The following is a 27,290-nucleotide window of genomic DNA, read 5'->3' as shown; positions in this document are numbered from 1 at the left end:
GATTTAGTTCCTTTTTCTCCCCCCAGAGGGCGCTGATTCGACATCGAAAATTTAGTTCGCATTTTTGCCGCCAGAGGGCCAAAATTGCGGCGTGATTTAGTTCCTTTTTCTCCCCCCAGAGGGCGCTGATTCGACATCGAAAATTTAGTTCGCATTTTTGCCGCCAGAGGGCCAAAATTGCTGCGTGATTTAGTTCCTTTTTCTCCCCCCAGAGGGCGCTGATTCGACATCGAAAATTTAGTTCGCATTTTTGCCGCCAGAGGGCCAAAATAGCTGCGTGATTTAGTTCCTTTTTCTGCTCCCAGATGGCGCTGATTCAACATCGAAAATTTAGTTCGCATTTTTGCCGCTAGAGGACTTAAAAATTGTCATTTAAATTTTGTCTGGGTTGCGGAGATGTAAGGAATACTGGGTTGTGAGGGATGCAAAGGTGTAATGGATGCAGAAATGTAAGAGATGTACAGATGTGAGAGATACAGGAATATAAGGGATACAGATATGTAAGGGATGTAAGGATGTAAAGGATACAGGAATGTAAGGAATGCAGAGATGTAAAGGATGCAGATGTCATGATACCTCGGTGGGGGTGTCTAGAACCCCATTAAGTCGTGACCTATCGAGAAGAAAGACATATCTAGACTTTATGTAGCTAAAGTCACTGACCTGATTCATAAGACTAGAATCAAGTAGAATTTGTAGGACCTTCGTTATCGCACAGTAGAATTAACCTTAATAATCTTAAGCTGGTTATACTCTTATTTCGCAGAAAGCGATTAGATTCACTGAAAGGAAAAATTTTGTTTTCCTTGCTGATTTAAATTTAGAAGAATGGTATTTCTAAGTGCACGATTATTTCCAAGATCCCGTGGCCCTGATGAATTTTGGCGGAAACGCCAGATATTTAAACTTGCTGCTGTAAATAAACTGTTTTTTAACAATGTATAAGAAACATCCTAACGATAGTTTATTTTTAATAAAATTAAATTCTGTTATTGTCAGCATTATATTGGAAGAAGAAGAAATTGTTATAGTATAGCTATAAGAACTGTAACAAGAGCATTGGTATACGCTTCAAAGGCAAGGAAACTTAAAAAGGAGGATATGAAGGAGGTAAAGTGCAAGGAGAAATAATTTTTTTTCAGTTTGTTGCATAATTACTTGTTTATTACAGCTTTGGGAAAGTAGAATAAATGCTGCTGCAAATGAACATGGTATTAATTTTAAAACTTTAATGGAAGGATTAACTAGATCTAACATTTTCCTAAATCGCAAATCACTGTCAACTTTGGCTGTTTGGGAACCAAGAACATTTAAATCTTTATCTGACATTGCTTGTGCAAAAGCAAAATTAGGACATGTCAAGGATGTTACCAACAATGCTATGCCTAAAACTGTTATATGTAAAGGATTAGTCGATGAATTGGATTAAACTCATTTATAAAATAAACAGTAAAACTTACATTAATATTATATTGTAATATTTATTATGTTAATAGTTATATATTTACAGCAGGTTTATATTTTAAAGAAAAACAGAATGAAATATACTATATGATAATTTCACAGGATGATTTTTCATTGCAGGAACATGATTGAAGTCTTTCTGTATGTAAAGAACTAGGAAAGAATATTAAATTAGTTCTTTATAATAATTCTTACAGTATACATATTTTTAAGAATACATATCAATTAAATAGATAACAGTTTTATATAACTATTTGATCTTACTGCTTAGCATTAACAATCTGTACAAAGTCAGGTTTCAAAGATGCTCCTCCAACTAAAAATCCATCAATGTCTTTTTCTTTTGCTAAATCCTTTGCATTTCCTGCTGTTACTGAACCTCCATAAATAATTCTAACATTTTCTGCTACAGTTGGATTAACATTTTTACTGAACCATTCTCTTAATTTTAAGTGAACTTCTTGAGCTTGTTGAGGTGTAGCTGTTTTGCCTGTACCGATTGCCCATACTGGTTCATAAGCAACAATTACATTATCCCATGATTTGATTTTATCTGCAATGGCCTTTGTCTGTCTAAAGACTACTTCCTCTGTTTTACCAGCTTCGCGTTCCTCCAATTTTTCTCCAATACATGCAATTACCTATACATTAACCATGGCTATTATCAATTTAATCTAAATACTTATTTAAGATTTTATAAGTCATTTTAATGTTGGCAAAAATTACATTACCTTAACTCCACTTTCCAAAGCATGAGCTACTTTCTCTGCAACTAATTCATCGTTTTCTCCAAAAACATTTCTACGCTCAGAATGTCCAAGAATTACCCATGGAATTCCATTGTCCATAAGCATAGCAGGACTTATTTCTCCAGTAAATGCTCCTTTTGCAACCTTGTATGCATTTTGTCCAGCAATACTAATATTACTAGGTAATATGCTTTTCGTGTATGTTAAATATATTGATGGAACTCCAACAACAAGTTCTGGTACAATTACATTGTTACATATCATTAAAGAATAACTGAATATATCTTGTTAACAACAATCATTATAAGAAGATCACATAAAATACAAACTATTTTTAAATTGAAAATTAACAAATATAATCAAATTACAATATACATAAAAAACATACCAACATTTGGGTCGAGCGGGCCTGCTTTTAAGAAAGCAACAATACCATCTATTTCAGTTTTGAGCCCATTCATTTTCCAATTACCACCGACAAAAAATTTACGACCCATGGTTTTACTACGACTGGATACACAGAGATTTATAATAGATGCAAAATTGCAATTTATTTGCAAATCTAAAACAAATTCGAAAAATGCTGTTCCGACCTTCAACAAAGCAGAAGGTGAATCTGGTCACGTCTTTCTCCTTGTTTCATGATACCCCCACCATTCTCAATACATCTCTCCCCTCTCTTTGTCATGAATTTTGAAAGATTTATTCAAATAATTATAAATAATTATTTAGTTTAAGTGTATATACGATTTAAATTTCTAAGAGTTTGATGTTTTGGAAAGCGTGGCTATCGCAAACCTTTTAAAACTTAACAAATTTATTTTCTTAACCATACTGACAGCAAAATTGCAAAATTAATTATTAATGTAATGGAATTGAGATGGAATTAAATAAAACATTATGAATTATGTACCGTAAAATGAAATGCTTAAATTCCATCGTTTAAAATTAGTAGTCGAATCGAATTAATGTTTCGATCTGTATCGATGGTAAGTAATAAATAAAAATTGTCTGTTTTGAAACCTTTAGAAATTTTAGTAATATAACGGAAAATATATAAACAAGAAATTTATCTGTTGATAAATTTTCCACAAAAGTAATAATAATTTGAAAACAAGAATGCAATTAAATTTTATTTCGAAGGTTATGAAATAATTAAATAAAGATTGCGTACTTTTTAACAACTGTAATGCTTTTAAAGTTTTCGTTGTTCATAATACGCGTTAAATAAACTATTGACATACTTACGGTGTTTAAGAAATTGTTTATAGAAAATATTTCTATAGCAAAATTTGATACACTTGTTGCAACAAAAGTAACCAACTGACATGTCAATGAAAATCTTTAAATCACATTTCAATTTTAAAGTATTCTTATAACACAATGTTAAAGTGTGAAAATTAATGTTATTATATTCAAATTATTAGAAAGTAACTTATATGAAGGTAAATGAATGAAGTTAGATCAGAAAACAATTGCATAAGACTATTTATGTTAATTTGTTAATGTTTTGTAATATTTTTCTATACATGCTATTTTAAAATATTCAATGTTATCAGTACTTGCTCTTCATCATAAATACAACTTTGTATTTGTAAATTAAGTGATTTTAATTATGTTTGAAATATCAACATTTAATGTGGATAAACTTATACATACATTTATTCAAAATTTTGGTTTAAAAATCAAATCTTCTGCTTACAACAGTTCCAACAAAGTTGCTTTTGTATCTTATGTAGACAGAACATGTAAAATCAAGCAACAGTTATCTTGTTCAATAGCAAAAATTAATGAGATTAATATGCAACAACAGTGGGATTTTACTAATGAAAAAGATATACAACACTTTATAGAGAGACATACTAATTTATTTGATAAAATGATTTCCTTGAGAAATACAGGTATATTAACATTTCCTTTGAAAAATATCAACACTAAAATTCTTCAGAAAGTTAGAAAAAAGAGAAAAGATCATGAAAATATGAAGAAAAATGAAACTAAAATAAAGAAGAAGAGGAGTTTATTGTCTCCTCTGTTGCACAAAGATAAATGTCCTAATTTTTTTAAGTATAAAAGAAACAAATATAAAAAAATTACAGTGTGTGCAAATTCAAACATACTTGGTAATGATATAATTACACATAAAGATATGAATATTTTTAAAACCGATAATGATAATCAGAAAGATTTTTTAAATCACAATTTATCAGATAGTATGATGAACATTACAAAACGAAAAATAGAAACAGCCAAAAAATTGTTATGGTTGCATACCAAAGATAAAAAATATATAAAAAGAAATATAGAAATTACTCTTCATATATCAAAGGTTACATACTATATTTATTTTTATTCAAGTTTCTAAAAATATTCTTTGTACTTAATTCTATTTAATATATCTGCCATATAGAAATCAAATTATAGTAGTATGCAAAATCAAATGAAATATAGTCAAGTTCTATGCCATCATGCAATTTTATGTCTGATCGAGCCCAGCAAAAGAGCAGTTGTTTTATTTGAAGATGATCTATCAACTGTCATTCAAAAATATTTATTACATGGGTATAATTATAATTTTGAATCTCAAAGGTATTTTCATTGAAAAGATAAAAAAACAGAAGAATATATTTATGCACATATTAGTAATTTTAGTGGTTTCAAAATATTTTTTAGAGATTCAGAAGACTGCTACATTGCCCTACTTGTTTTGAGTCAATGGGCTAAAGTTTTAGTTAATGATATGAACACAATTATGATGCAAACAATTTGTGGTATATTGGGATGTGATGTACAAAAGATATTAGTTTTATATAATCCAGAAGAAAAATGATCATAAATATCATTTGATTAAAATGCAATGTAACTTAATCAGCTGGAATAATTAATTTGAATAAGTTTAAATGATTACATTAGCATCAGTTGTTCTTCTTTAACAAAATTTCAGGTAAAGTAATAAAATGGTGAACGAAGAACCGGTGGAGTTTAGTAAGAAGTCTCAACCGATTTTTAAAAATCCAGTTTTTCAACAAAAATTTCGATCCACTAGTACCACTGGAAAGAAACGTACTTGGCGTTCTTTGAAGCAAGTCTTGGCTCAAGAGCGTATTCTACCGTGGCCGGCAGAAGTAGTGCATTGTATGAATTATCTTTGAAATATAGTTTAATATTATATAACTAAAATTTTTAAGTACCCGATACGTGATTTCTGAAATTTATTATACAGTCAGTCAACAAAATATGTGGGATAAAAATAAAAATTTGTATTGAAAACATTGTCAATGATATTATAAAATTTCAGACAGCTCTATTAATGCACCGCCAAGCTTCAGGCCAGCAAAAAAATACTCGGATATTTCTGGTCTACCCGTAAGCGATTATTTTTTTCACGATTGTACAACCGGTTACATTATTAAAATGTAAATAGATGTATAAATTACATTTATTTTACAGGCACGGTACACAGATCCACAGACTAAATTATATTATGCAACTGCCGAAGAATTTGCAACAGTTCGAAGTTTGCCAATGGATATAACTGCTGGATATCTGGCGTTACGCGGAGCTTCCAGTATTGTTGGATGAACAGTGTGATAATTTTCTATTATTTTCTTATGTTCTTACATTTAAATGGTACAGGGCAGAGACATTTTTCTTCGTAATCATTACTATTATTACTTATAAAATACCGAACTAAGTATAATTCTGAAAATTGTTCATGATCGCGTAGTAAGTATAAAGAAAAATATATTAAGTTTATAGAAACAGAGTGAAGTTGTTTGCATTTGTATTATCGATATAAATTCTTTTTATACGTACATTGCTTGTTCTAAGTCTTTTATTTTTTGTAACGGGTATTTCCTGAAATAAACAATTCCACAAATAATTTAATTTCATTTTCATTATTTTTATCTCCTTCATATTATACACAAGTAATCATTATTAAAAAAGCTTGTCCATTATAACTTATTACATGAACTACTGAGTAAAGAAGGATTGGAGAATCTTTAAAAAGTATGTTACTGTTTTTTCTCATGATCACTGTATTCTTTTATGTCGACAGTATTGCGTGCACCTTATTTTCCTGTTTGCTACTGCAATATGGGCCATTAGCAAATTTGCAAAACTTATTTGCAATTCAAAATACAAACAGCATGGCCTATTGAAATATTGCCTGGTGGTGCACTATTCTTAGGTCGCCATTTGTTTCTTTACTTTTAACTTTTTAATGAGGATTATTTTTAAGTGGTTTCAAAATTTGTTCAATCAACCAGATCAGGTAAATCATCATCATCGCTGTCCATTCCTTCTCCTTCATCTCCCATATCATCTAAATCATCAAACATTGGTTTACTGTCTCCAGAACCTCCTAGACCACCCATCTGTCGCATCATCTGTAAGTATTAGTAGAAGTATTAATATACAATTAATACAAATAAGAACATAGACCTAATAAATTAAATTGGGTAATCAAACTATTTTATTTGGGAATCATATTTTCTTACTTCTTCTAAATCATTGCCACTTCCTTCCATACCACCTTCATCTTCGCTATCATCTTCATCTTTCCACTTATTGAAATCACTTTTTAGCCAATGAGCTTTCGTCTTTTCCTTTGTTAATCTTGGCCAGTATGGGCCTTCTTCTTTTTTGATAAGAATTATTTCCAAAGTCCTTCCTCTCAAATTCTGAATTGTTCTGTTTGGAACAATTTCTCCGTATAGATTAATTGTAACTTCATGCATTTTTTGTTCTGTTCCACCCAATCCCTTAAAATATATCATTTGTGGTTTGATGTTAATAACAGGATCTTTACAATCTTCTAGACAGATGGTAACGAATAAGATATCTCTCCTCTGGGCCCACATAACAGGCGGGGGAGGCAACCTAAAAATGTTGAAACAATATATGGTTTTTAATAATGTAAAAAAAAAAATTAAATTGCGAAGAGTGTACATAAACGAATTAATATAAACTTGAAATTAAACAAGGTTAGTTTGCAACAATAGTAACAGAAAGTATTATTTTATAGCATAATATTAATTGCTATTTATTATCTATGTCATTGCTTCAGTTCTAATTTCAATGAGAGTATTTTTATATGATATATATTTATGTATAAAATGTTGTATACAACATGCAGACGCACATGTGTATTATACATGAATTAACAAAGAATTACAAGTTTATATCGAATATAATTATTATTTAGGATTAGTTAATCAACATTTTATTTGAAATACAAAAATATAAATTACAACGATTAATGAAATAAACGAATTATAGCAATATTTACATAATTATAAAATGCAGGCAAAGGTTAGGGACGAAGACTATGGTTTCCGATAAAAACCGCTAGTCATTAGAGATAAAATGACACATCGCGACTACAGACAAACGACATTAAAAGAAGCTTAAATCATTAAATACGTTTGAATAAAACATATAAATCCTTATATTTTTCAAGTTTCAGATATGTACATCGATAAATGGTTGCTTCGAAATACGTGCTATTTTAAAAGCTAGTACACGTCCATGCTGAATTATCTGATATTTCGTGGAAGGACACGAAAGAAACGAAATCCAATTTCAACGACATAATTGTTGATAAAACGTCAACCATGAATAAATAATAACCGGCATATCGTAAATGAAGAAAAATCATGGTTGAAAGGGAATTTCTTGTGATTCTTTTCCAGAAATTTCGAGAATCAATAATGCCGTCTTACAACATGGCGGTGTTTCGAAAGCCACGGGGCGGCATTCAGGCTTTCTACCCGATTATCTGCTAATTTTCTCATAATATTACCAAAGAGATTAAACCTGAGACTTTAGGAACATAACCAAACGAGATTTTGCGTAAATTTTTGTGTACTTACTGGCCTTCTTGAGTCATATTTCAAGAGCTTCGTTCTGCAAGAAGCAAACAAACACAGAGGACTTACGTATCGCGCCGTAGACCTCTGATTCGAGAGTGTTTCGAGATTCAACTATCGATCAAACAAGATGGCGATTCGTTTCTCTGGTCGAAGTCGCATGCTCTTGTTTCCGGTATCGAACTTTTAAAAACAATAATCGCGCGCTGTTTCAATGTAACCATTTTTAACCAATAAAAGTAAAGTTAATATTTATTATTATAGACATTTTCTAAGCTAGAAAATACCATTTATTTTGGTTACTCCGTAGATACATATATCAGAATGAAAGAGTTGAAGAAGATTCGAACTTGTATTCAGGTGTATTGAAATATATAACCATTTAATTTTCCTTTTTTATAAAGGATATTTTATAATTTTCGAAAATGATGTAAGGATAAAATAAGTAGTAAAAGAAATTTTCGACATTTGTTTGAGTTAAAAGTGCTAAATTGAAACGAGAGGCGAGTATGTATTACATTTTGTATGTATTTAAACAGTGGAATAAATACTTTTACGTAAAACAATGATATATAAATTAAAATAAAATGAAAGATGAAAGGAAAGAGAGAGAGCAAGAGGGGAGAGAAGTAAAAAGAAAAGAGAGCGAAACGAGAGAGCCTTTGCGTTAGATTGTAGGTCAGCACAGTATAGGGGGAGGGGAAGATACTACCTTTCTTGCCGTAACCGTGGCCATAAACTAACAGGACATACACACGGTGTATCAGTCTTTCTTTCGCAGTTTCGACTCGTCCCGTCTGTCAGTCGTGTACTCGGTTGTTTCCGTGTTAACGTGTCTCCGAGAAGTGGTTCGTATGTACTTCGATACGCTCTTGCAGTTTCGATCAATTTCAACGTTCGATTATTCTTTCAGCGAGTTTTAATTTCATTTCGATCGGTAAGATATTGGCGCGCGCGCGTGCGCGCGTGTCCGTCAACGCTCAATGGATAATATCTCGAGAAGTTTTAATCGAAATAACGGAGATCGACGATGAAACCGTGACTTTACGCGGTCTATGCAACTTGTTGCTTCGAGATTAACACCATGTCGACCAGTTCGCTCTTTTACAAGGATAAATACCCGGTAAGTATGTACAAGCTTTCCCATTTTTCGCATGCTCAGAATTGTCAAAAATTCGTACCCGTTGCGCCTTCTGGTATCTCTAGTTTCCTTTTCTCCCTTTCTTTCACTTCCCTCTCTCTCTCTCTCTCTTTCTATGTCACAACTTCCCTTCTTTCTTTTTTGTGTCACATCTTTAAAAAAGTCGATTCCACGGTTTAATCGAGACTTTTGTCGTCAAGATATTTTATCTCTGTTTCAAATATCCCGCGAAATTAGCAATTCGACGAGTACAGCAACAGGTTAGAATATTTTAGCTATCACCTCGTAAAGTCGCGTCTGGTCTTGCAATGGGGTTTCGTAGGGAATTTTACACAAGGTCGAGTATCGATAGGAAACGTTCGATTTTTATATTTAGCGATCGATCGCAAGTTTATGACCCACTTTTGTAAAATCTCTCTGTACATACAGGAACATATTTTTATACGCTTTCTCGATTGCTCTTATCGTCGTGGCTCGTTGATACCCACGGTGTAAAATTAAACTCGATTTACATTTAAACGATACGCTTTATATCGAAATACGAATGGTCTAATTTCGATATCTCGAATCGATGCATTTTTACGAATACCCTTAATCTCTATTCAAAAATCGTCAAAGCCGGAGTTCGATGAAATTTTTTTTTTATTTTGTGCTAGAAAAAAACTGAATACTGGAATAAACGTGAGATTATCGCGGCGATGACGCGTTATTGTTCCGCTGCGAGATAATTGTTCACGAATGACGCTGTACTTATTGATGGACAATGACTGTGTGCCACCGAGTTTCAGGAACGAGTGATCCCCGTTTTTCTACAAAAATATAATACCGTCTAGATAATGATAGTATCGAGATAATGAGGAGTCTCCGATACGTATAAAAGGAAATTTGTTACAAGGTTTTCGTTTGTATCTCGTCTGCTAGCTTCTTTCTCTTCACGATTCCTTTTCAAACGAATCTTCCCACCGTTTGTCCGTGAAATGACTGGTCAGTTAGCCGTCGACCAGTCGAATATCGACAATTTCATACGGCAGAAGATAATTAACAACCTCGATCGGACAATAAGAAAAATTAGCAGAACGTAAACGAAGAGGATCTTGGTCGAACGGCATTGAAGTTTATTTACCGGGTACTCGTTAAAACTCTTGTCGTTCGATCTACCTTCATCGTTGATTTTATAAATCTTATCGCGATCGTTTCTCTGATCAATTTAATCGCGTAAAATGGAGGCAATCGCTGTTGAAAAATCAGTTATCTTGTTAGAGAAAAAGCACCGGCCGGTAAAGTGATGGTAAATAAACTGAAACGTACCAAGAGCGAGGAGAAGCAATTCGAACAATCCTCCGAGATAGAGAAAGCGGTGTTTCAAGATTAGACGTGGAAACCGGAGGAGCGGTTCTCAGCTTCAACGTTATTACATCGTCAAGAGATCATGAGCGTAAACTTTTATATTTCGGTTACGTAATTATCGGCCGAGCCGATGAGGGAAGGGTGGGTGGAAAAAGGAATGAAAAAGGAGAAGGCATCGGTGCATGCACCGGTCGAGATGAGAAAAAGAGATGGAGGATTAAAAAGGAAAGAGAGGCGCGATTCGAAGCCGGCAAAAGGACCCTCAGGGGTGAAAGTCTTACGTCAGAGACATGCATCTTATTATGCCGGACAGCCGTGCGATTCACGCAACAAGACAGCTTCCACTCCCATGGAAAGCTTCTGCCTCCTATCATTTTCCTATTTATCCTTTAGCCTCATCGTTCTTTGTCACTTTCCTCGATCGGACATCTTACGTTGTTAAAGCGATCAGAAGTAACATTAATCGAAAACGTGAACAACGTTGACCTATTAACATGTTATCGAACGGACAGGCTATTAATATACCATTTTTTATATATCGAGTTATTGAGCGAAGATAAATCGATAAAAATTTGCTTATGAAACGACACAATCTAGAGGCGGAAATATAAAGAGGACTTTGATAATAGTTGAATAATAAAATCATAGTTTCTCAGGTACCTTGTCTAATTGTTGGAGTTGAGTTTTTTGATAGTAAGAAATCGGTCGTTCCGTGCGATCGATCGCGTTTCGTCTGTTTAATAGACGATAGAATTTGTTCGGGATTACATTTTGTTACGGTGCTCGCAGCTCGAGTGGTTCGTGAAAGAACCTCGTTCCGGTTGACGAACCGTTTCCGGTTGATTCTCGTCGCCGTATCATTACGAGACCGCTATACGACCAGCTCGTATCGATTCCTACGCGGTACGCGTATCGATGCTGATTATATTCCAAACGCACGATACATGCTTCGCGTTGCGTTTCCTTCGATCGTTTCCGACTTTTCAAACGATCAGAGTTACTACGATTTTTTTCGCTTCAATTATTTCACCAAATTACATTCGATCGTCGATGACCTCCGCTTGCGGCATAGTGTTAACAAAGCTGCTTATTGTGTTGTAATTGTTACAAGGTAATATTCTATTATACGCCTTCGTCCGCCTTTGGACGAGTTTGCAATTGCTACCAAGGGCGGACAAAAATTAGAGATTTCAAGTCTGATTAATTAAAATTGGGGGTTCATCGTTTCATTAATCTCCAGGTTAAAATTGAAATCTCTCAAACTAGGGGATCGGGTCAATCGTGACCCAGACTCAGCCAACGGTATTTCTAATTATTAAACTTCGAGAAGTCATCGCTTCGAGGTAAAAGGTTTTCGCAATGGTGGCAAGAAACTAAAAGAAGCCTCGTTTGCCGAGGAATTTCGCGTAGCTATACCGTGACACACCCATAGGAAAATACGCGTAACTCGCAATGTACGCGCACGTTTTACAACGTATTATTAGAAGAAACCACCTCTCATCTGTAGTTTCATGTACGAAGTAAGAAAAAGAGAAGGAATCAGCTTCGATCGAAGAAATAGGCTAGCGAATAGTTTCGCGTAGCTTTCGAACCGAATTCGTCCTTTCCATCCTATTTCCCTAACGACGAGGTACTTACGATTCACGATACATCGGTTTCGTGTGTTTTTTTTCCCCCGATAAAACCAGAGAGGAGAAAGTAAGCAACGATGACGTTGAAAAGTGCCATTGTTGGAGGCACAATGGATTTCAAAACTTGTCTCTCTTTACTAGTAGACTATCACATTTTTCTTTTACGTAATTGTTCTACATGTTTCAATCATTAACCGTGCGTATCAATGATGTGGTTATCGCGGATAGATATCGAGGAATTCGGAGCGAAGATTAAAAACGTCTCGGGTTTTAATAATAATGACTATGCGAGAATCGACCCGCGATAAAGTTAACTTTCGGACAATGCTTCCTTTGCGAAAACGCTTTTACTCGAATTCCATCGACGAGATTACGAGACGGAAATGTCATGTTACTTAATCGCGGTACAATGTCCCGAAAAAAGTAAAAAATGGTCAGGTATATCCATCGGGCAATGGATCATCCGATAAGTAAAAACATACTTTTGCGATGAATGTATACACATTGTATTATCAGTAAGATTTCGTGTGAACTTTGTTCAACGAATACGTTGCCTCAGTTCTTTTTTACGCGTTCCCGCCGCGACATCCCTTAAGTCATCATTTGTACGAGTCATTTTTCGTGCGTTGATCGAATCAGAAACAAGTTGCCGCGATGAGATTTTCCTATCGAACGCGATTTAGCTAGTGAACAGTGATTCAAAAGTTGCATAAGCAAGATCGAAAGGAAAGGTGGATACAGAGAGCGTGTAACAGGATGCTTTCCAAATGTCAATGGTTTTCCGGCTGCATGCATCCGAAGAACCGTCGGGATCTCTTAGTAAGTAGAAGCGTTTTCTTCTTCTGCCGGATACGAAACATGTGCTCGAATTCGCGTCATCGACGCACTTTAATATTCTACAACTGAGTTATCCAAACACTATTGAATAGCTCTACTACTATCATCTAAATAGAGACATAATGACTTATTAATTTGAAAAACAAATCATTTTCGAAGGGGTATACGTAAATCGCCTGTTGTTTTAGTGTTAACGAAACTCGGCAGCCATCTCGATAGTCGAGGAGAAAATGTAATTACAGTTTTTCCATCGAGATCGTTGATCGCAGCTTCAAGTTCAAGCGCAAACGGGAAAAAGCGTATTTTCTATAACGGGTAGTGGGTCAACGAGGTAAGAGGCCGGCGCGATGGCCGGCGGCAAGCTTCGACACCGGATAGTTCGTCCATTTACTTCCGTCATCACGGCTTCCTTTCTTTCTGTCTCTTATTTTTTTCTTCTTTCAAGCAGTTACTTAAGCCTGCTTCTTAAGGTTTCGTGTCTTTGCACTCGCACGTCCTGTTACGAGCGCGAAACACCGTGAACCGTGATCGTGTTTCTCTAACGCCTTCACCCACAGAAATTTCATTCGATTATATAATTTGTTTATTTAATCGTTTATCGAGCAGTAGTTCTTAAAGCTTGTAATCCGATTTTTCTCTCTACTTATCGCTTCGAAATTTCTCTTATGACCCTCTGCTTTTAATTAGTAAACGATTATAAGAACGCGGGGAGGGAAACGTTCCTTTTCGTTCGATTTGAATTAAGGAACATTTAAGGTCCTTTATTTAAAGAACAAGGGGGATTTATAAACCGTGAAATTGCAATACTTTCGAAACGATAAGAAGCTGATTCCACTCGGCATCGTTATCGCGAGACAGTTGTATCTTATAACTGGAAGGCAACAAAGCCGAATGTTTCAGAATTTACGATGTGTAAGTCGCGTGTTTGTTAAACAAGGTTGCCACATACGTTTACATAGAGTCGCGTGCAAACGAATCGAGCCGGCATTGTTCGAATTTTCCTATCTGTTCGATGCGGGTTTCAAACGAAAGTGTTTATACGATTTATCGTATCGGTATTTTTGCACGCAACTGCGTAACGGGCGAAAGAAGATTATCCTTCGAAAAGTATCGAGAGAAAGCAAAGGTGAGAGTCGAAGAAACTTATTCTCTCTGAGGGAAAAGTATTTTCGATACTGTCTGCGTAAAAGAAATATAAATGACTCGGGTAGAAATTTGAAGAAGAACCTATCGTTCCCGTAATTGCAACGATTGCGATGCTTTCGAGCCGGGCCATTAGCTCGCGAACGCGACCTCGTTAAGGAACTGGTCACCAAACTCTCAGTTGCAGTTGCAGTTGCATTCGGTGATAGGCGAGCGTTACGTATACTACCTCGGCACGTGTACAGCATGTTTCGGTAACGCGCGAGTGTCGCTTGGTACGAGGCTAAATATAAGTCGGAAACGAAAAAGAATAACCTCCCGCCTAGAAACGCGTTACTCGCCTCAACTATCCGCTCTTCGTCACATTCGTTTCGGAGCATTACGCTGCAACACGCGTTGCGTTTCCGACCGCGTTTAGTGTCATCACCGTCGCGCTCGCTTCTCTTCTGATTCGTCATTATTCCACTGTCATCCCCGTCTGTTTCCAATATTAAACGATTTTTCCATGAATATACATAGCGAAATAGTTGACACATTGGTGTACCGCGAAAGTGACAAGCAGACGTCGAATAGAATATCCGAATGGAACTAAACAATTTCGCGAGTGATATATAATTGAAATTAATGACTCGTGTCATCGAAGCACGTGTAGATTTTGGCAGCGTTATGGAACAGTGTGTAAAATTTAGAAGATGAGAATTCGGGCCTCTCTCTATGGTCCGGCGTCCGAGGGTTAAAATAACGCGGTGCTCGCGATTGTTTATTTCAGTAAACTACACGGTTTACTTTGGAGCTTCGAATAGAAACTCGCGAAGAATTCCTTTACTATGGTATAACGATATTTCAAGTACCCTTTTATCTTACGTTTCGTAATCTATCGTACGACAACCCAATATTTCTATCCCGTATCGGGCCTGGTTCGAAAGAAGCGCAGATTCAACAGGTACCTGCGTTAGGTGAAATAACAACGTCGTTTGCTCGTTTATGCAAGCCATCATAAGTGACTCAACGTACTCGTGTTTTTTATGAATCATATCGTTTGACGAGCGTTCGAGATACAAAGCTATCGATTGCAATTCCGTTCAACTCGATATGCAGATCGGCCTGATAGTAGATCGTAGAATTGAATAAGTACCCGGAATCTTCGCTAGATAACATTTTTTATTCACGGTACTTATCGCAAGGTAATTCTTATTAAATAATGAATCAAATTAAATACATGACACGGATGATCTCCTCTTTTTCCCACTTAAAACCGGTGCATCAAGAATCGTAATTAGCATATTTTAAAACAGCGAACGTCTCCGGGTATCGTAAGAAAGATTTACGACGCGAGGAGGTTAACGTTGAACTGAAATTTTCTCGCGGTACCGTCGTCTCTCGTTTTTCTGGAGGTACGGTACGGTGCACCGTTTGTTCTGTTGTGCAATACGCGTGTACGCAACATAATACGGATATAATTGTTTGACGTTGTTGTATAATACGCGGTATTCAACGTGGATCCAGTCACGAGTGGAACGTCGCCGCGCAAACAGCCTCGAATTACGACGCGATCACGCGCTCCTACCGTTCTTTTCCTCTCCGGCTAATAAACGCTTGAAATCGCGCCGTTTCGATCCGCTAAATCAAATTATTCTTCGTCGAACGGTTGTACGGTGCGATAGAATCGGAAGGAATTAAATAAAAGTTTTAAGTTTGAAATTCTGTATCCATTTCTCGAGATTTTACTTCACCGTAAACCTTGAACGACCGAGTAATCTGTGCACCGATATTGATTCGATCGATCTATCGATCGACTGATAATTAATTAGAGGACGTCGCGTCTATATTTAGCTGTTTACCTTCGCTGTGCTCGAATTCGTAAAATTCTTGTCGTTCAACCTGTGAAAGCCAATAGAAAAAAGAAAAATGTGTTTCACCGTGATCGCGACCGTGTGAAAAACAAACGCGGCAAGTGATCGTTCGAGGTGCAAAGTGCGCGGTAAAGCGACGAGGAGAGGCTGGAAAAAACGATAATTTGCGAAATTGGAACGCAAAAGCTGAACGATAACCGGCGGTGAATGGTTTACGTAACGCGGACTGGAGCAAGGTGCGACCGAGACGTTCTCGATCCACGCTGGTACCTTTTAGCCGGCTTTTTACGAATCGGACGATGTTTCGAATAGCTGGAAATTTACGGTGAAAAGCTGGGGTCGAACGTGGCACGGTTGCCCTCGCCGGGAATCTCTGTTTTTGTCGAACGCGTCGCGAGTGTATCCCGTTCGCTGGGAACCTGCCAGCGAATCTGAACCCGATCCTCTTCTCCACTCGAATGTCTAACGATCTGCCGTTTGAAAATTGTGCATCAAAGTCGAAAGAAAAGCGTCGTGGTTGAACGTTTCGCGATAGGGGACCTCGTTCGATGAACCTGCACAGTGACCGCGTGGAAACTCTTACAAGTTAGCCGCTTCCACGTTTGGTTTCGCGTTAGTTACACGACGTTTTAAACACGAAACGATTACAGTTTCGCAGAGATAAAGGTAATTAGTGTTTGCATTGGGTTGTTTGGAAAGTTTACAGCTTTCAAGTACCGAGCTGATAACGTCGAGGTGAAATAATTATGTAATCGAACGAGGTGTTTATAGAATTTCAAAACTATAATCGTTACTTTTCTATTCAATCAACCGCGATAGTGATCGATTCGAATTTTCCAAACAAGAATGATCAGTTCCGAGCTACGAAAGTCAGGTTTTTGTGAATATTAATAGGCTACTTGGCCTATCGTGCGATGCAAATTACCGGTACGCGACGAGTAACAGTGGTGCTCCAATTAAGACAACCTCCCCTTCCTATCGTTTCGAAGCCTCCACCGTGCTTCTCCCACCGCGAGTGGAACAGTCGGACGGTAACTCGTTTCCACCGTATCCCGGATATGCGTTTCGAGTGAAAAGCCTCGCGATTCGGTGGCGAGAGAAAAATGGAAGAGGCGAGACACGCGTGGGCGTCGCTCAAGTCGATCAGAAAATTATCGTCGTTGAGCAACGGTAATAACGAGGGTAACGGTAGCTCTACCACTATCTGGTACGACGTCCCGGTGCCTGTCATCATCCACTGCCACGAGTTTCCCGACGCTTCGAACGCTTCGAACGCTTCGAACGAGCAAGAGGGAGGTGAAAAAGTGCGACAAGAAGAAGCGTGTCAAACGGAGGAACAGGTGGTGAGCGAGGAAAAATTCGAAACGGGCGACGATCGCGAGATACCGATGGAACGCAAGGACAGCGGTGAGAAACGACACAGGAACACGGTGGAGTTGACCGCGGTCTCCTCGGTGAAAACCGACGAGGACGGGGTGCCGGAGATCAGGTTCAGTTTCCTCCAGGCGAACGGTTCATCCATGGTGCTCGATCGGTCCTCCGTCAGCGAGGTCGAGGAAACTGTTACGAGTATCGGTAAGGCCACGGTCACGGTCACGGCCACGGCCACCGACACGCTCGACAACAGTCAAGACGCGTCCACGCAAAATCGGCTGTACGACTTTCCTAAGAGTTTACACGTGGCCGACGAAATCGAAACCGAGAAAGTCGTAGAAAGTCGGCGCGAGGCAGAAGCGCACCGCGAACAGATCCGCGGGACGATCAAGGAATCGTCCGATACGAACGAGAAGGAGAGGAGTCTAGTCGATTCGGACGACACTTTGGTCGACGAGAAATTCGTTACCAGTAAAATGAATTCGACCGATGGAAAGGATAGATACGACCGAGCTAAACGATTGGTGAGGTCGTTGAAGTACGGACGAAAACGGTACGGGGAATCGGATAGCTACGACGCGGGAATCGCCTCCATGTCGGGATCTTATTCCGATCCTGAATGCTCCAACGACACCCTCTCGAGTAACTCACCGAGATGGAAGAACGGACGTCAGAAGGTAGAATCTATGGATGCTGTTGTTTGCGAATGGATCAGACTCGACGATAACAGCGTTTGCATTGCGATACCATTTTGGTCAGGAATTTTTTCAAAAAAATAGATTGGTTTATCGTCGCGTCTGATCCATCGACTGGCAAACACAGAAGAGCGCGCATCTATGGGGATCCTAAAGTTGCAGAAACACCGATTGGGGAAAGCATGGGATAAAATGAGAAATTGGTTACGGGACGAGACGACGAGGATCAACGAGGTGGTGAACAAGCACGCCAGGTTGCAGGCTGTCGGTGCTTTAACCGGAGAAGCTCGTGTTCCCTCGAAGAACAGCAGCGCGTCTTACGATCTTACCAAAGCCAGTACTCAGGAACTCGGATCGATCACTAAGGTGGAGGAGTTCGGTTTGGCATCGGTCTCGGAAGAGAACGCGATACGTTCGTCGGAAGATAGTGAAATTACTTTGATAAAGACGAGCAAGAGTTCGAAGAACGGTTTGAATAATCTAAGACAAGTTGTTGGTAGTTCGAACGACGTCTTTCAAGAGGAGGGCAAAGAGAAAATTGTTCCGATTTCCTCTTACAGTATGGACAAACTGTGCTCCGATACGGAACACGAAGAGCACGCGATCGTAGAGATCGAGAACAACAGGGATCATGCTCGGAAAGCAGGTCTGATTAAGAGGAGAATGCTGGGGTCAATCAGAGGGTTAATGGCCTCTACTCATCTACTGCACGTTCACGAGCCCGAAGAGGTACTTACGTTGTTCCGTTTCGTTACACTTGCCGCTTACACTTCTAACCGAACGACGAGTATTTCTATTTTTCCCACGAATATCGATAAGAAACACTCGATTGATAAAACCTCTAATCTCTTCAGTCTGTCTATCTGCTTTGTTGTGCACGCCGGACAATCTTAACCGACTTCTTAATCAAACGCTTTCGCAATTTCGATTTCGATCGCTTATCTTCTTCCGCTCGATCGCATCTAAGCTTATCGTTACACGTTTCAGGGAATTATGATACATCGAGATTATTACGAACATTTTGCACCGATAGTTCCTGGCAAACGTAAACGCTGCGCTGTATCGTACCGATGCAAACGATCAAAGCGTGGAAAGTGTGGGAAAGTTGGACGGAGAAAATAGTCGACTTTGTTTCTACACTCGTGCGTGCTTGCTTATTTCTTTCTCCGCGACGATCGTGTTAATAATGAAAGACATATTCGAATTACAAGGGATTCTTTGTTTTTATATTTTTACGATGGTACAGTACCTAGCATGGTAAGTTTTCCCCGAGAAAAGAGCCGTCCTAGGTTTTCGACCCTTCCCCTAGGCGGCTCAGGGAAGACTGACGCCGCAAGGGAGATCACCCGGTATACATAGGCGTGCGCATCCCCACCACTCGCGCCTGAACGCTTACGCGCGAAAATTTGAATCGATCGAAGAAGCAACGAGATCCACGAGAAATGAAATTGAAGATAATCGTAAAAATTGTAGAAAGGAGTATGAAATTGAGCGTAGAAATGAAAGCAGAGGCCGGTGTCTTCTCATGGAAACGAGTAACGAGCGTTAATACACAGACGCGGTGATAGTACCCGCGACCTCGTCGATTTCACCGGCTTAGCGTGAACCCAAAGTCGAGGAACTCTCGAAGGTAAAAGGGAAAGGAATCGTGTGCAGCGTACGAGAACAGCTGTATTCGCTAATATTCGAAACTTTTCTTCCTTCGTCGCGGTTAACCTTGATTTTCACCGTTTTCTACGATTCGCAATAAAGTAACCGATTTTGCCTACCTATTTCGGAAACGACCAGATTTAACGACCGCCTCGGTACCGCTACTCGCTAACAAATTTAGTTTGTCCAAGAAATTTGAAGTCGATTCCATAAGTAGAAACACGAACGTTTTCACGAGTTCGCTAATTAATTTATGCTAAGTAGAGTATTATTACGATATGCTGTGTCATTATCCTTTACAGTAATACAGGTTTCTCGCAATGCTTGTTAATTTCCATATCGAAGGTGATAAAATTGTAGCTTTTATCCAGACCGTTCACTTTTCAAGTATTACATGAAAATCCGGCTACTTTGAACTACTTTAACAGAATGGTGAAAATTTCTAAAATTCTAACGAGTGCCCAGACCTGTCCCTAAGGTCTGGGCTAAATTTCTAAGCCTCAAGTTTGTTCTAATTTATTTGAAATTAAAAAAAGATGCAAAGTCAAAAGAAGTATCGAGTTATCGTTACGATCGAACCTTGAAGTTCTTCCGCGTGTAACTCTAGGATAGACAGGAAGCTGTGTAGAAATAGGGTACACCACCTGCTGCATACGATAGCTCATTTGTTTCGCGACCATGGTATCACAATCGTAATATCCAAGCTCGACGTATCAATTAACCTTTTACTTCGAAGGAGTTTCGACATCGACGCAACTTTGACATATTTTATTCCTACGTATAGATATCTAGTTTTTTCAACCGGCTCGAGTGTCTGGCAAACAAGCCGATTTCGATCGTAATTTTCATCGGATGATTTTCCTTTTCATCCGAGAACTCTCTGTTTATGGGCTGCCAGAGATGGATGGCAAGAAAGTTGATCCTTCACCGTACGTGATCGATCGTTTTCTCGCGATACCACCGTAATTAGGTCAACCTCGAAATTATCTTCTCGGTCAAGGGAAAGAACGATTTCCTCGATCGTGCCTGTTCAATTTGATCGCGATAAACGAAACGAAGAATAAAATTAATTCGCAGGAATGTCTGAAAATATTTTCGGCACTCGGCAAATTTCGATATTCTCGAGGAGAAACGTTAAATTGCGAAAACCGAAACCGGTAGGTTCGCTGAAGAAACCGGTCACATGAGTGTAAAATTTTTGGATTTTATTTATGCACCTGGATTTTCCAGTGTGTTACGTGTGGTCGTCGTTGTAGATAAAATAATAATCAACTGTAGGAGAAAATGATATCGGAAATGTAATTTACCGGTATTTTCTAACGTTACGCTCGACTCGATTTTCTGGCTACCACTTATAAAATATAGTTCTAGTCGGATGACTTTCCACGTTACCACGCTAAATTCTCATTTACTTCGAATCACTGAGCTTTCGTTTCGTTCTGGCAACCTTCTTCCATGCGTTAAACGATAATTACGAGCTACGAAAATCCTTTCTAAAGAAACGTGTAATTGATATAAAATAAAGAAAGGAAGTCGTAATTCGATCAGAGAAAAAAAGTACGCATTATTTCACTTTTTACGCGGATCATAGAAGCAAGTCATCAACGAGAGATTGTATGAGCGAGGCAAAACAGAAAGGGTAATCTTATCGAGGCATCGAAAACACACGGTTAACTTTCCTTTTGCCAAGCGTTCGCGTGGCTTCGTACGATTCAATTTTCCTTCCTTTCGCACGGCCCAAGAATGCTATAAATCGATTGGTTGCTCATAAATCTCTACCCCTTCGGGTCTGTGCAAAGCGACGAGATATCGAGCGAAACGGAAGCCTATATCGATCGTAAATTCCAAACCTTTCCGGAAGGTCCGACGTGGCGGAAAGAAATCGTCATAACTCACTCGGTGGACATTAGAAACGTTGCATCTCTCGAGCCGCGATGCGTGGTTACCGCTACGTTCTGCGTTCCTTGTAAACGATTATTCAAGCGTACAAGTACAACTCGAGCCGGCTGAGTTTTTAAATTGAAAACGAACGAGAGTTAATGTTAGATTTTGTTACTTACAGGGTGGACAAGGCGGTTTCGAGGATGTTCGACGGTACGTGAAACAAGGCGGGGATTTCTGCAAGGAATTGGCGTCGATACTTCACGAAAGGTATATTAGATCAGGAGAATCTCGAGGCTTTCTGTGAAAAAATACGTTTATATTAAATATCTGTTTCTTGTTTCAGAGCGGAACTGGAAGCTAATTATGCCAAAGGGCTCAGCAAACTGAGCATTAAATTAACGAAGGCGTGCGCGAAGGACCAAGGTATAATATATACAGTGGGTCACAAAATTATTCGCTCACCGTTTAAAATTCGACCAAATGATTCGAGATTTCTCGAGAAGCTATACAAATTAATTTACTAAGATATGTGCTTTTGTCGTTTCAAAAAATTTAAATATGATATTTGTAAATTGAAGTGTGTTATGTGTATCCTGAAAATTCCATCGAGATCGGTCGATGCGCTTAGAAGTTGCAAGAAATTATAATTTCACTTGAAATAGTCACATTCTGTTTTAAACGGTGAATAATTTGTGACCACCGCGGATGGATCGAATGAGACACGTGTTTTATACATGACTTACGCAGGTGGTAACAGCGCCGGAGGTGTGAACGAGGCATGGAGATGCGTCGGCGAGGAGATGGAAGCTGCTGCGGAAGCCCACAGGATCTGGGGATTAACGCTCGGCGAGCAACTTGCCAAACCCCTGCGAGTGAGTGTGGATTCTTAAGAAATCTTATCGCCTGTTATGAAGAATCGATTAGCAATTTTCAATCAGCAACTGAATTTCATTCATATCGCCTGTTATTACATAACAAAAAGAAAGGTATACCGCGTAGTAAAAGTACGTGTTCCATGTTCCACAGGTGGGCGTAGCAGAGGCTCAAGGACGCTCGAGGAAATCCATCGAGAATTCCGTTGACAAGGCGGGGAAAGGTCTTCACGAGTGGCGCAATGTCGCGACGAAAAGTAAGAAACAAAGTTTCGCTAGCGCGAGAGAAAACGAGAGGTTGCAGGACCTGGCTCGGTTACAATCGATCAGCCAGAGCCAGCAGAGCAACAACAAATCCTCGAACCATCATATGACGGAGAAGGAGGCGAGCAAACTCGAGGCGAGGAGGAGAAAGGCCGAGGACTCGTCTCGTAGGGCGGATACCGAGTTTTACACGGTGAGCGTGAGAGCCGAGAGAGCCAGGCTCGAATACGAAAGTACCATGAGGAAGGGGGCTAAACAAATGGAACTCCTCGAGGAAGAACGACTGAGCGCTCTCAAAGACTTAGCCAATGTTTACCTGGCTCACCTGCAAGCTCTGGCTCCCCGTCTGCAACAGGTACATTTATTAACGCTACCTATAAAAGCTTCGAAACTTATTTACACAATAAATTACAATAATTTACCATTCCTTATCTAGAGTGCAGACCGTTTGGCAGCTCCAGTACGCAACTGCAACGTGTCTCAAGACATTGAGATCCTGAAGAATCTTATTCGCAGAGTAGAGAGCAACGACGGATGCAATTCCGATCAATTGCTCCCTGATTTCTACGCCGAGCACATTACCCTCGCGATGAACAGAGAGCGTCGAAAGCAGGCGTTAGTAAGAGTTCTTCATCTAATCAGGCAGGACTTGGATCGCGAAAGACGCGGCAGAGAGGGCCTGGAAACTCTTCACAGAGCTTTCGTCGCGACACCGGCATTCGCGGCTGATGAAAGCACGCAGAATGTCACGGAGAAACTACATCATGTAAGAAACACTATTCCTCTTCCCTTGTTCTTTCAACGTTTCTTCGAATATCATAGATAATTTCGGTTCTTCTTTCAGATGCGATCAATGTTGTTGTATCTAGAAGCGGCGAGGTACAAAGTTGGAGGCACCTTGGCGGAAGTGGAAGGCAGTAAACGTGGTAAACATCCGTTAGCCGAGCACATTTTGGTTTCCAGGGATAAACAGGGTCTGCAACAAAGTGTCCTTAAAGTGAGTATTCAACGATCCTGCTAAAAGCAGCACGGGAGTATGAGATTATAAAAATTTACTTGCTTCCAGATTCCTTCGTGGGCAAAGAACGAATCGTTCGAGATTCAAGACGACGAGGACGAGATAGATGTTCATCTGTCGAAAACAGATCACGACACTGACAGTCGTCACTGGGCCGATCGAACGGCCGGGGACGGAAACTCCGAGAACCCACCCGATGAAGATGACTTCAGCGACTTCGACGAGTTCAGCAGTCATTCCGAGGACAATAATAATCAGGACGTAGACGCCGCCGAAACGACAAGTAAATCTGATGGAACGGAACAGTGTAGGGCGATCTATCAGTACTCGGCGAACTTGAACGACGAGCTTAGCTTGAACCCCGGAGACTTGATAACGGTGCATCAGAAGCAACCGGATGGTTGGTGGATAGGCGAGTGTAGAGGACGAACTGGAATATTTCCCGCCACCTACGTTCAAGTTATTCATTGATCTATCGAAGAACATTGGTTCTTTCTGGGATCAATTGCTTAAACATCTTGTGAAAAATAAAGATGTTTAATAAGCACAAACTTACACTTTGGGTGTAATAAAAGAAGAACTGAGAATGATAATTAAACGGATCAAAAAAGGTACCAAAGCACACTTCAATCTCGAGTGTGACGTTTATAAACGTTAACATCGATCGTTTGAATAAAAACATTCGATGTTGAACTGTATCGTTCGTATCTCGACGTGGTTCTTAAGTTCGCGTGCCAATAATAGTACATATGCAAAAACCAAACTTAAGGCCAAGTTGTTAATGTATTTGATGAAGTGATAAATCGTAATCTGAAAAAAGAAAAATATTTATACAACGAAGTATTTCGTGTAATTTTTATAATTTATATACCGTAATTTGTAATTAATTTATAACGTTAGTATAAGGCGAAATACTGCAAGATGGTACGACGTTGTTTCTATGTTAGTAGAAATACTATCAAAGTCACTGATAAGGGCGCAGGAAATAGTTGACGAAAGAAGAAGGCATCATTTATTTACGAAGCTGCTGAAAATGCAATTAAAGTGGCGGAATATGTACATAACTCGGTCAATTTTCGAAATATATTTGTAAATAGTACTTAGCTGTATTTAATGAGTTAAGTTTCGTACATCGTCAAAAATTAAAGGTTTTCTTATTTATGAAACAATTACAATTCAATCATCCAGTAAGTCCACGTGATCCGATCCCATCATGATTATCGTGTCTGTTATGCGAGTATTGTTATCTAAAGAAATGAAAATGTATCGTTTAAATAATTTTGCAACGATTAAATTGCGCAGTGTTTTTCGACTTACTGCAAAATGGCACGCTATCCGATGTGGCAACGAAAAACGTTCCGCGTTGAGAATAATTGATCGCGTTTATGCCCATTTCGGTGCAAACGTTTCTGTTACAAGACTCTCTAACCAATTGCTTCAAGCTTCGGAACGATAAATCCCAATAATGTGCCCAGAAAGTGCAGTTCTTTTTAACGTCGGACATCAACGATTCTGTTAGATAGATATATGAACGTCCATGGCTACATATAGAACTCTTAATGTCTGAAATCGAACTGATAGTTAATAAAAAATAAAATTACTTGAAAAATAACATTACTTTACCTGCTATCGGAATTGGTAAGTATTCAAAATACGACGAGTTCATGTTTCCGCAACCGGGTTGACGTCTGCCACCGTTAGGATAGAAATCAACGTGACCTGATGAAAACTTACTTTTATAGTAATTGAAAAGAAAAGTTAAAATTACTGAGAAGTACAACCAACCTATAGGCTGTGGTAAACCTAATCCAATTTCAGAAAGCAATCTGCCGTTAGTGTGAATGATATCAACGAATGGCGCATCAGATTTGTGAAGTTTTACAGTCGAGTCTGCATTTTTAAAACAAGGTTGCGCTGGATCCAAACCTGTTATTCTTTCTATTTTCCATTTGCTCTGCCTTTTTTTCAACTCTTTGGCAGCAAATCCACAAATGTGTGCTCCTAAACTGTGACCAACTAAATGGAGTGGCCCCCAATTACTCTCGGTGCTTGTTGCATTTTCAATGTGTTCTAAGAACCTTTACAAACGAATCTCCGTGAAAAATTCATATATGAACAATGTAACACCTTTATATAATAAAATGCAAAAACAGACCTTGAAATTTGATATCCCACTACTTCTGTATTGACTGCTGCTTTGTAGTAATTCCAAGTATTACTGCCTGAACTCCAATCTACGACTACAACATTTACGTCACCCTGAAAAACGTTAAAAAATATATTAATATGTTCACAGTACATATTTAAGATGAAACTTACCCATTGAAGAAACGATTTTGCCATACTACTGATCCATGGTTCTTGACCGTGTGATAAAAATCCATGAACTATTATAACCGTTTTTCGTACAATTTGAAAATCTGTCCACTCCAAACCAAACTGTTTACCAATAATTACTTCAACAGGGTTAGGCTGTTTTCTTGAAGATAATAAAAACTGAACATTCAAAGCGTTTGATCCATTTGGTTTACTCATAAAAAACCACTCCAATGTAGTGGCTACCGTTTTTCCTAGGCCTAAACAATCTACTTGATGTGGTTCAAAATCTGCTCCAGCACGTGTAGGAAATTCTACTGGCGTAAACAGAAAGTTCGATAAATTATAACTATTCGAAATTAATGAATTTTCATCGGTGTAATTGAAACTTATATCTGCACTTTTCTTCAAAACCTGGCTATGCACAGTAGAAAGTAAGGATAATTTAATGAAAAGTAATACAAAAAGAATCATTTTATCTAAGTCTCTAGCTACGACAAATAATCACACTGTAAATACTTCGATGATTGTCTGCGTACACAACAGAAGAAAGGAACAGAATCCACGATTCTGTGGTAACGCAGTTTATATAGCTAATTTCAAACACAGCAACAGTAGTTTCAAAACATCTGAAAGATTATTTATCTTTGTTTGTGTCCATATTATTCCACAAGGAAAGAGGTGCTTTATTATATTCTATATTAGATATCAGTATAATTTATTACATTTCCTCATATCCATACGTTTATAGTAACTTGTTTTCTCATATTCAAATTTTATATTGACTAATAAAAATTTCCAATGACGTAATAATCTCTAACGGCAGTAACACAGAGAATATGTATGAATATACTGAAAAAATAAATCATTCAATATCGATACTCAAGTATCAAAATTATAATTGACACTGTTAAAATATTAATATTCAACTTATTACGTGTTAACTGTACATAATCGAAAAAAACCCATAGTACTGCGTCCAACCTTGAAGTACTATAGAACCTGTTATTTTTATTTCTGTAGTATAAAACGGTAATGTATATTTACGTAGAAGGTATAGAACTGAAAGTTTATTAACATTTATATATTTATTTTTTGCTTCTTCCTCTTTCGTTTTTTCTCTTTTTTTGGCTGCAAATATAAAATGAAATAATTCGATGATTTTCAGTTGAAAATTAA

At 38.2% G+C, this 27,290-nt stretch overlaps 7 protein-coding genes across 18 annotated transcripts in view; 3 read left to right on the top strand and 4 right to left on the bottom strand.

The window, feature by feature from the left end:
- Positions 1-377: 377 nt before the first annotated feature.
- On the top strand, positions 378-1,563 carry LOC114879827 (39S ribosomal protein L20, mitochondrial). The gene is made up of 3 exons (XM_029195146.2): positions 378-915; positions 1,000-1,110; positions 1,172-1,563. The coding sequence occupies exons 1-3, from the start codon at positions 829-831 to the stop codon at positions 1,427-1,429; spliced, it is 456 nt and encodes a 151-aa protein (XP_029050979.1). The 5' UTR covers positions 378-828; the 3' UTR covers positions 1,430-1,563.
- A 62-nt stretch (positions 1,564-1,625) lies between these two features.
- On the bottom strand, positions 1,626-3,566 carry LOC114879825 (triosephosphate isomerase). The gene is made up of 4 exons (XM_029195143.2): positions 3,462-3,566; positions 2,602-2,775; positions 2,196-2,449; positions 1,626-2,105 (listed from the first exon to the last, which is right to left on the bottom strand). Exons 1-4 carry the CDS (start codon positions 3,541-3,543, stop codon positions 1,725-1,727), a joined length of 891 nt encoding a protein of 296 aa, XP_029050976.2. The 5' UTR covers positions 3,544-3,566; the 3' UTR covers positions 1,626-1,724.
- Positions 2,718-6,101, top strand: LOC114879824 (INO80 complex subunit C). Of its 5 annotated transcripts, none has more exons than XM_029195140.2 (4): positions 2,718-3,202; positions 5,158-5,348; positions 5,512-5,579; positions 5,664-6,101. In XM_029195140.2, the coding sequence occupies exons 2-4, from the start codon at positions 5,171-5,173 to the stop codon at positions 5,793-5,795; spliced, it is 378 nt and encodes a 125-aa protein (XP_029050973.1). In that variant the 5' UTR covers positions 2,718-3,202; positions 5,158-5,170; the 3' UTR covers positions 5,796-6,101. The 5 variants fall into 5 exon arrangements, with proteins under 5 accessions (XP_029050973.1, XP_029050974.1, XP_029050972.1 ...); XM_029195141.2 differs by lacking the exon at positions 2,718-3,202 and adding an exon at positions 3,573-3,658; XM_029195139.1 differs by lacking the exons at positions 2,718-3,202; positions 5,512-5,579; positions 5,664-6,101 and adding exons at positions 3,667-4,542; positions 4,624-4,802; positions 4,887-5,072 and having other exon boundaries at positions 5,158-5,250.
- Positions 6,094-8,196, bottom strand: LOC114879826 (prostaglandin E synthase 3). 2 transcript variants are annotated; one of them, XM_029195144.2, is made up of 3 exons: positions 8,090-8,196; positions 6,716-7,097; positions 6,094-6,604 (listed from the first exon to the last, which is right to left on the bottom strand). In XM_029195144.2, exons 1-3 carry the CDS (start codon positions 8,104-8,106, stop codon positions 6,473-6,475), a joined length of 531 nt encoding a protein of 176 aa, XP_029050977.1. In that variant the 5' UTR covers positions 8,107-8,196; the 3' UTR covers positions 6,094-6,472. The 2 variants fall into 2 exon arrangements, with proteins under 2 accessions (XP_029050977.1, XP_029050978.1); XM_029195145.2 differs by lacking the exon at positions 8,090-8,196 and adding an exon at positions 7,507-7,584.
- Positions 8,197-15,021: 6,825 nt separating this feature from the next.
- LOC114879819 lies at positions 15,022-24,894 on the top strand. 2 transcript variants are annotated; one of them, XM_029195122.2, is made up of 9 exons: positions 15,022-18,089; positions 18,270-18,836; positions 21,820-21,908; positions 21,985-22,064; positions 22,389-22,513; positions 22,668-23,132; positions 23,214-23,543; positions 23,622-23,774; positions 23,844-24,894. In XM_029195122.2, the coding sequence occupies exons 1-9, from the start codon at positions 17,142-17,144 to the stop codon at positions 24,264-24,266; spliced, it is 3,180 nt and encodes a 1,059-aa protein (XP_029050955.1). In that variant the 5' UTR covers positions 15,022-17,141; the 3' UTR covers positions 24,267-24,894. The 2 variants fall into 2 exon arrangements, with proteins under 2 accessions (XP_029050955.1, XP_029050954.1); XM_029195121.2 differs by having other exon boundaries at positions 18,264-18,836.
- Positions 24,878-26,586, bottom strand: LOC114879843 (phospholipase A1). Of its 2 annotated transcripts, XM_046290101.1 has the most exons (6): positions 26,115-26,586; positions 25,951-26,054; positions 25,581-25,873; positions 25,419-25,514; positions 25,113-25,358; positions 24,878-25,042 (listed from the first exon to the last, which is right to left on the bottom strand). In XM_046290101.1, the coding sequence occupies exons 1-6, from the start codon at positions 26,583-26,585 to the stop codon at positions 24,972-24,974; spliced, it is 1,281 nt and encodes a 426-aa protein (XP_046146057.1). In that variant the 5' UTR covers position 26,586; the 3' UTR covers positions 24,878-24,971. The 2 variants fall into 2 exon arrangements, with proteins under 2 accessions (XP_046146057.1, XP_046146056.1); XM_046290100.1 differs by having other exon boundaries at positions 25,419-25,873.
- Positions 26,571-27,290, bottom strand: part of LOC123987637 (exosome component 10) — a 21,788-nt gene continuing 21,068 nt past the window's right edge. For all 5 annotated transcript variants that reach the window (XM_046290096.1, XM_046290099.1, XM_046290097.1 and 2 more), the window contains one exon: positions 26,571-27,242. In XM_046290096.1, coding sequence (XP_046146052.1) covers positions 27,192-27,242 — 51 coding nt within the window. In that variant the 3' untranslated portion in view covers positions 26,571-27,191. The remainder of the gene's footprint in view (positions 27,243-27,290) is intronic.

Source organism: Osmia bicornis, chromosome 2, assembly GCF_907164935.1.
Source record: "Osmia bicornis bicornis chromosome 2, iOsmBic2.1, whole genome shotgun sequence".
Lineage (NCBI taxonomy): Eukaryota > Metazoa > Arthropoda > Insecta > Hymenoptera > Megachilidae > Osmia > Osmia bicornis.
Note: the sequence above shows the minus strand (reverse complement) of the source record. Positions and strands in the feature narration are given on the sequence as shown.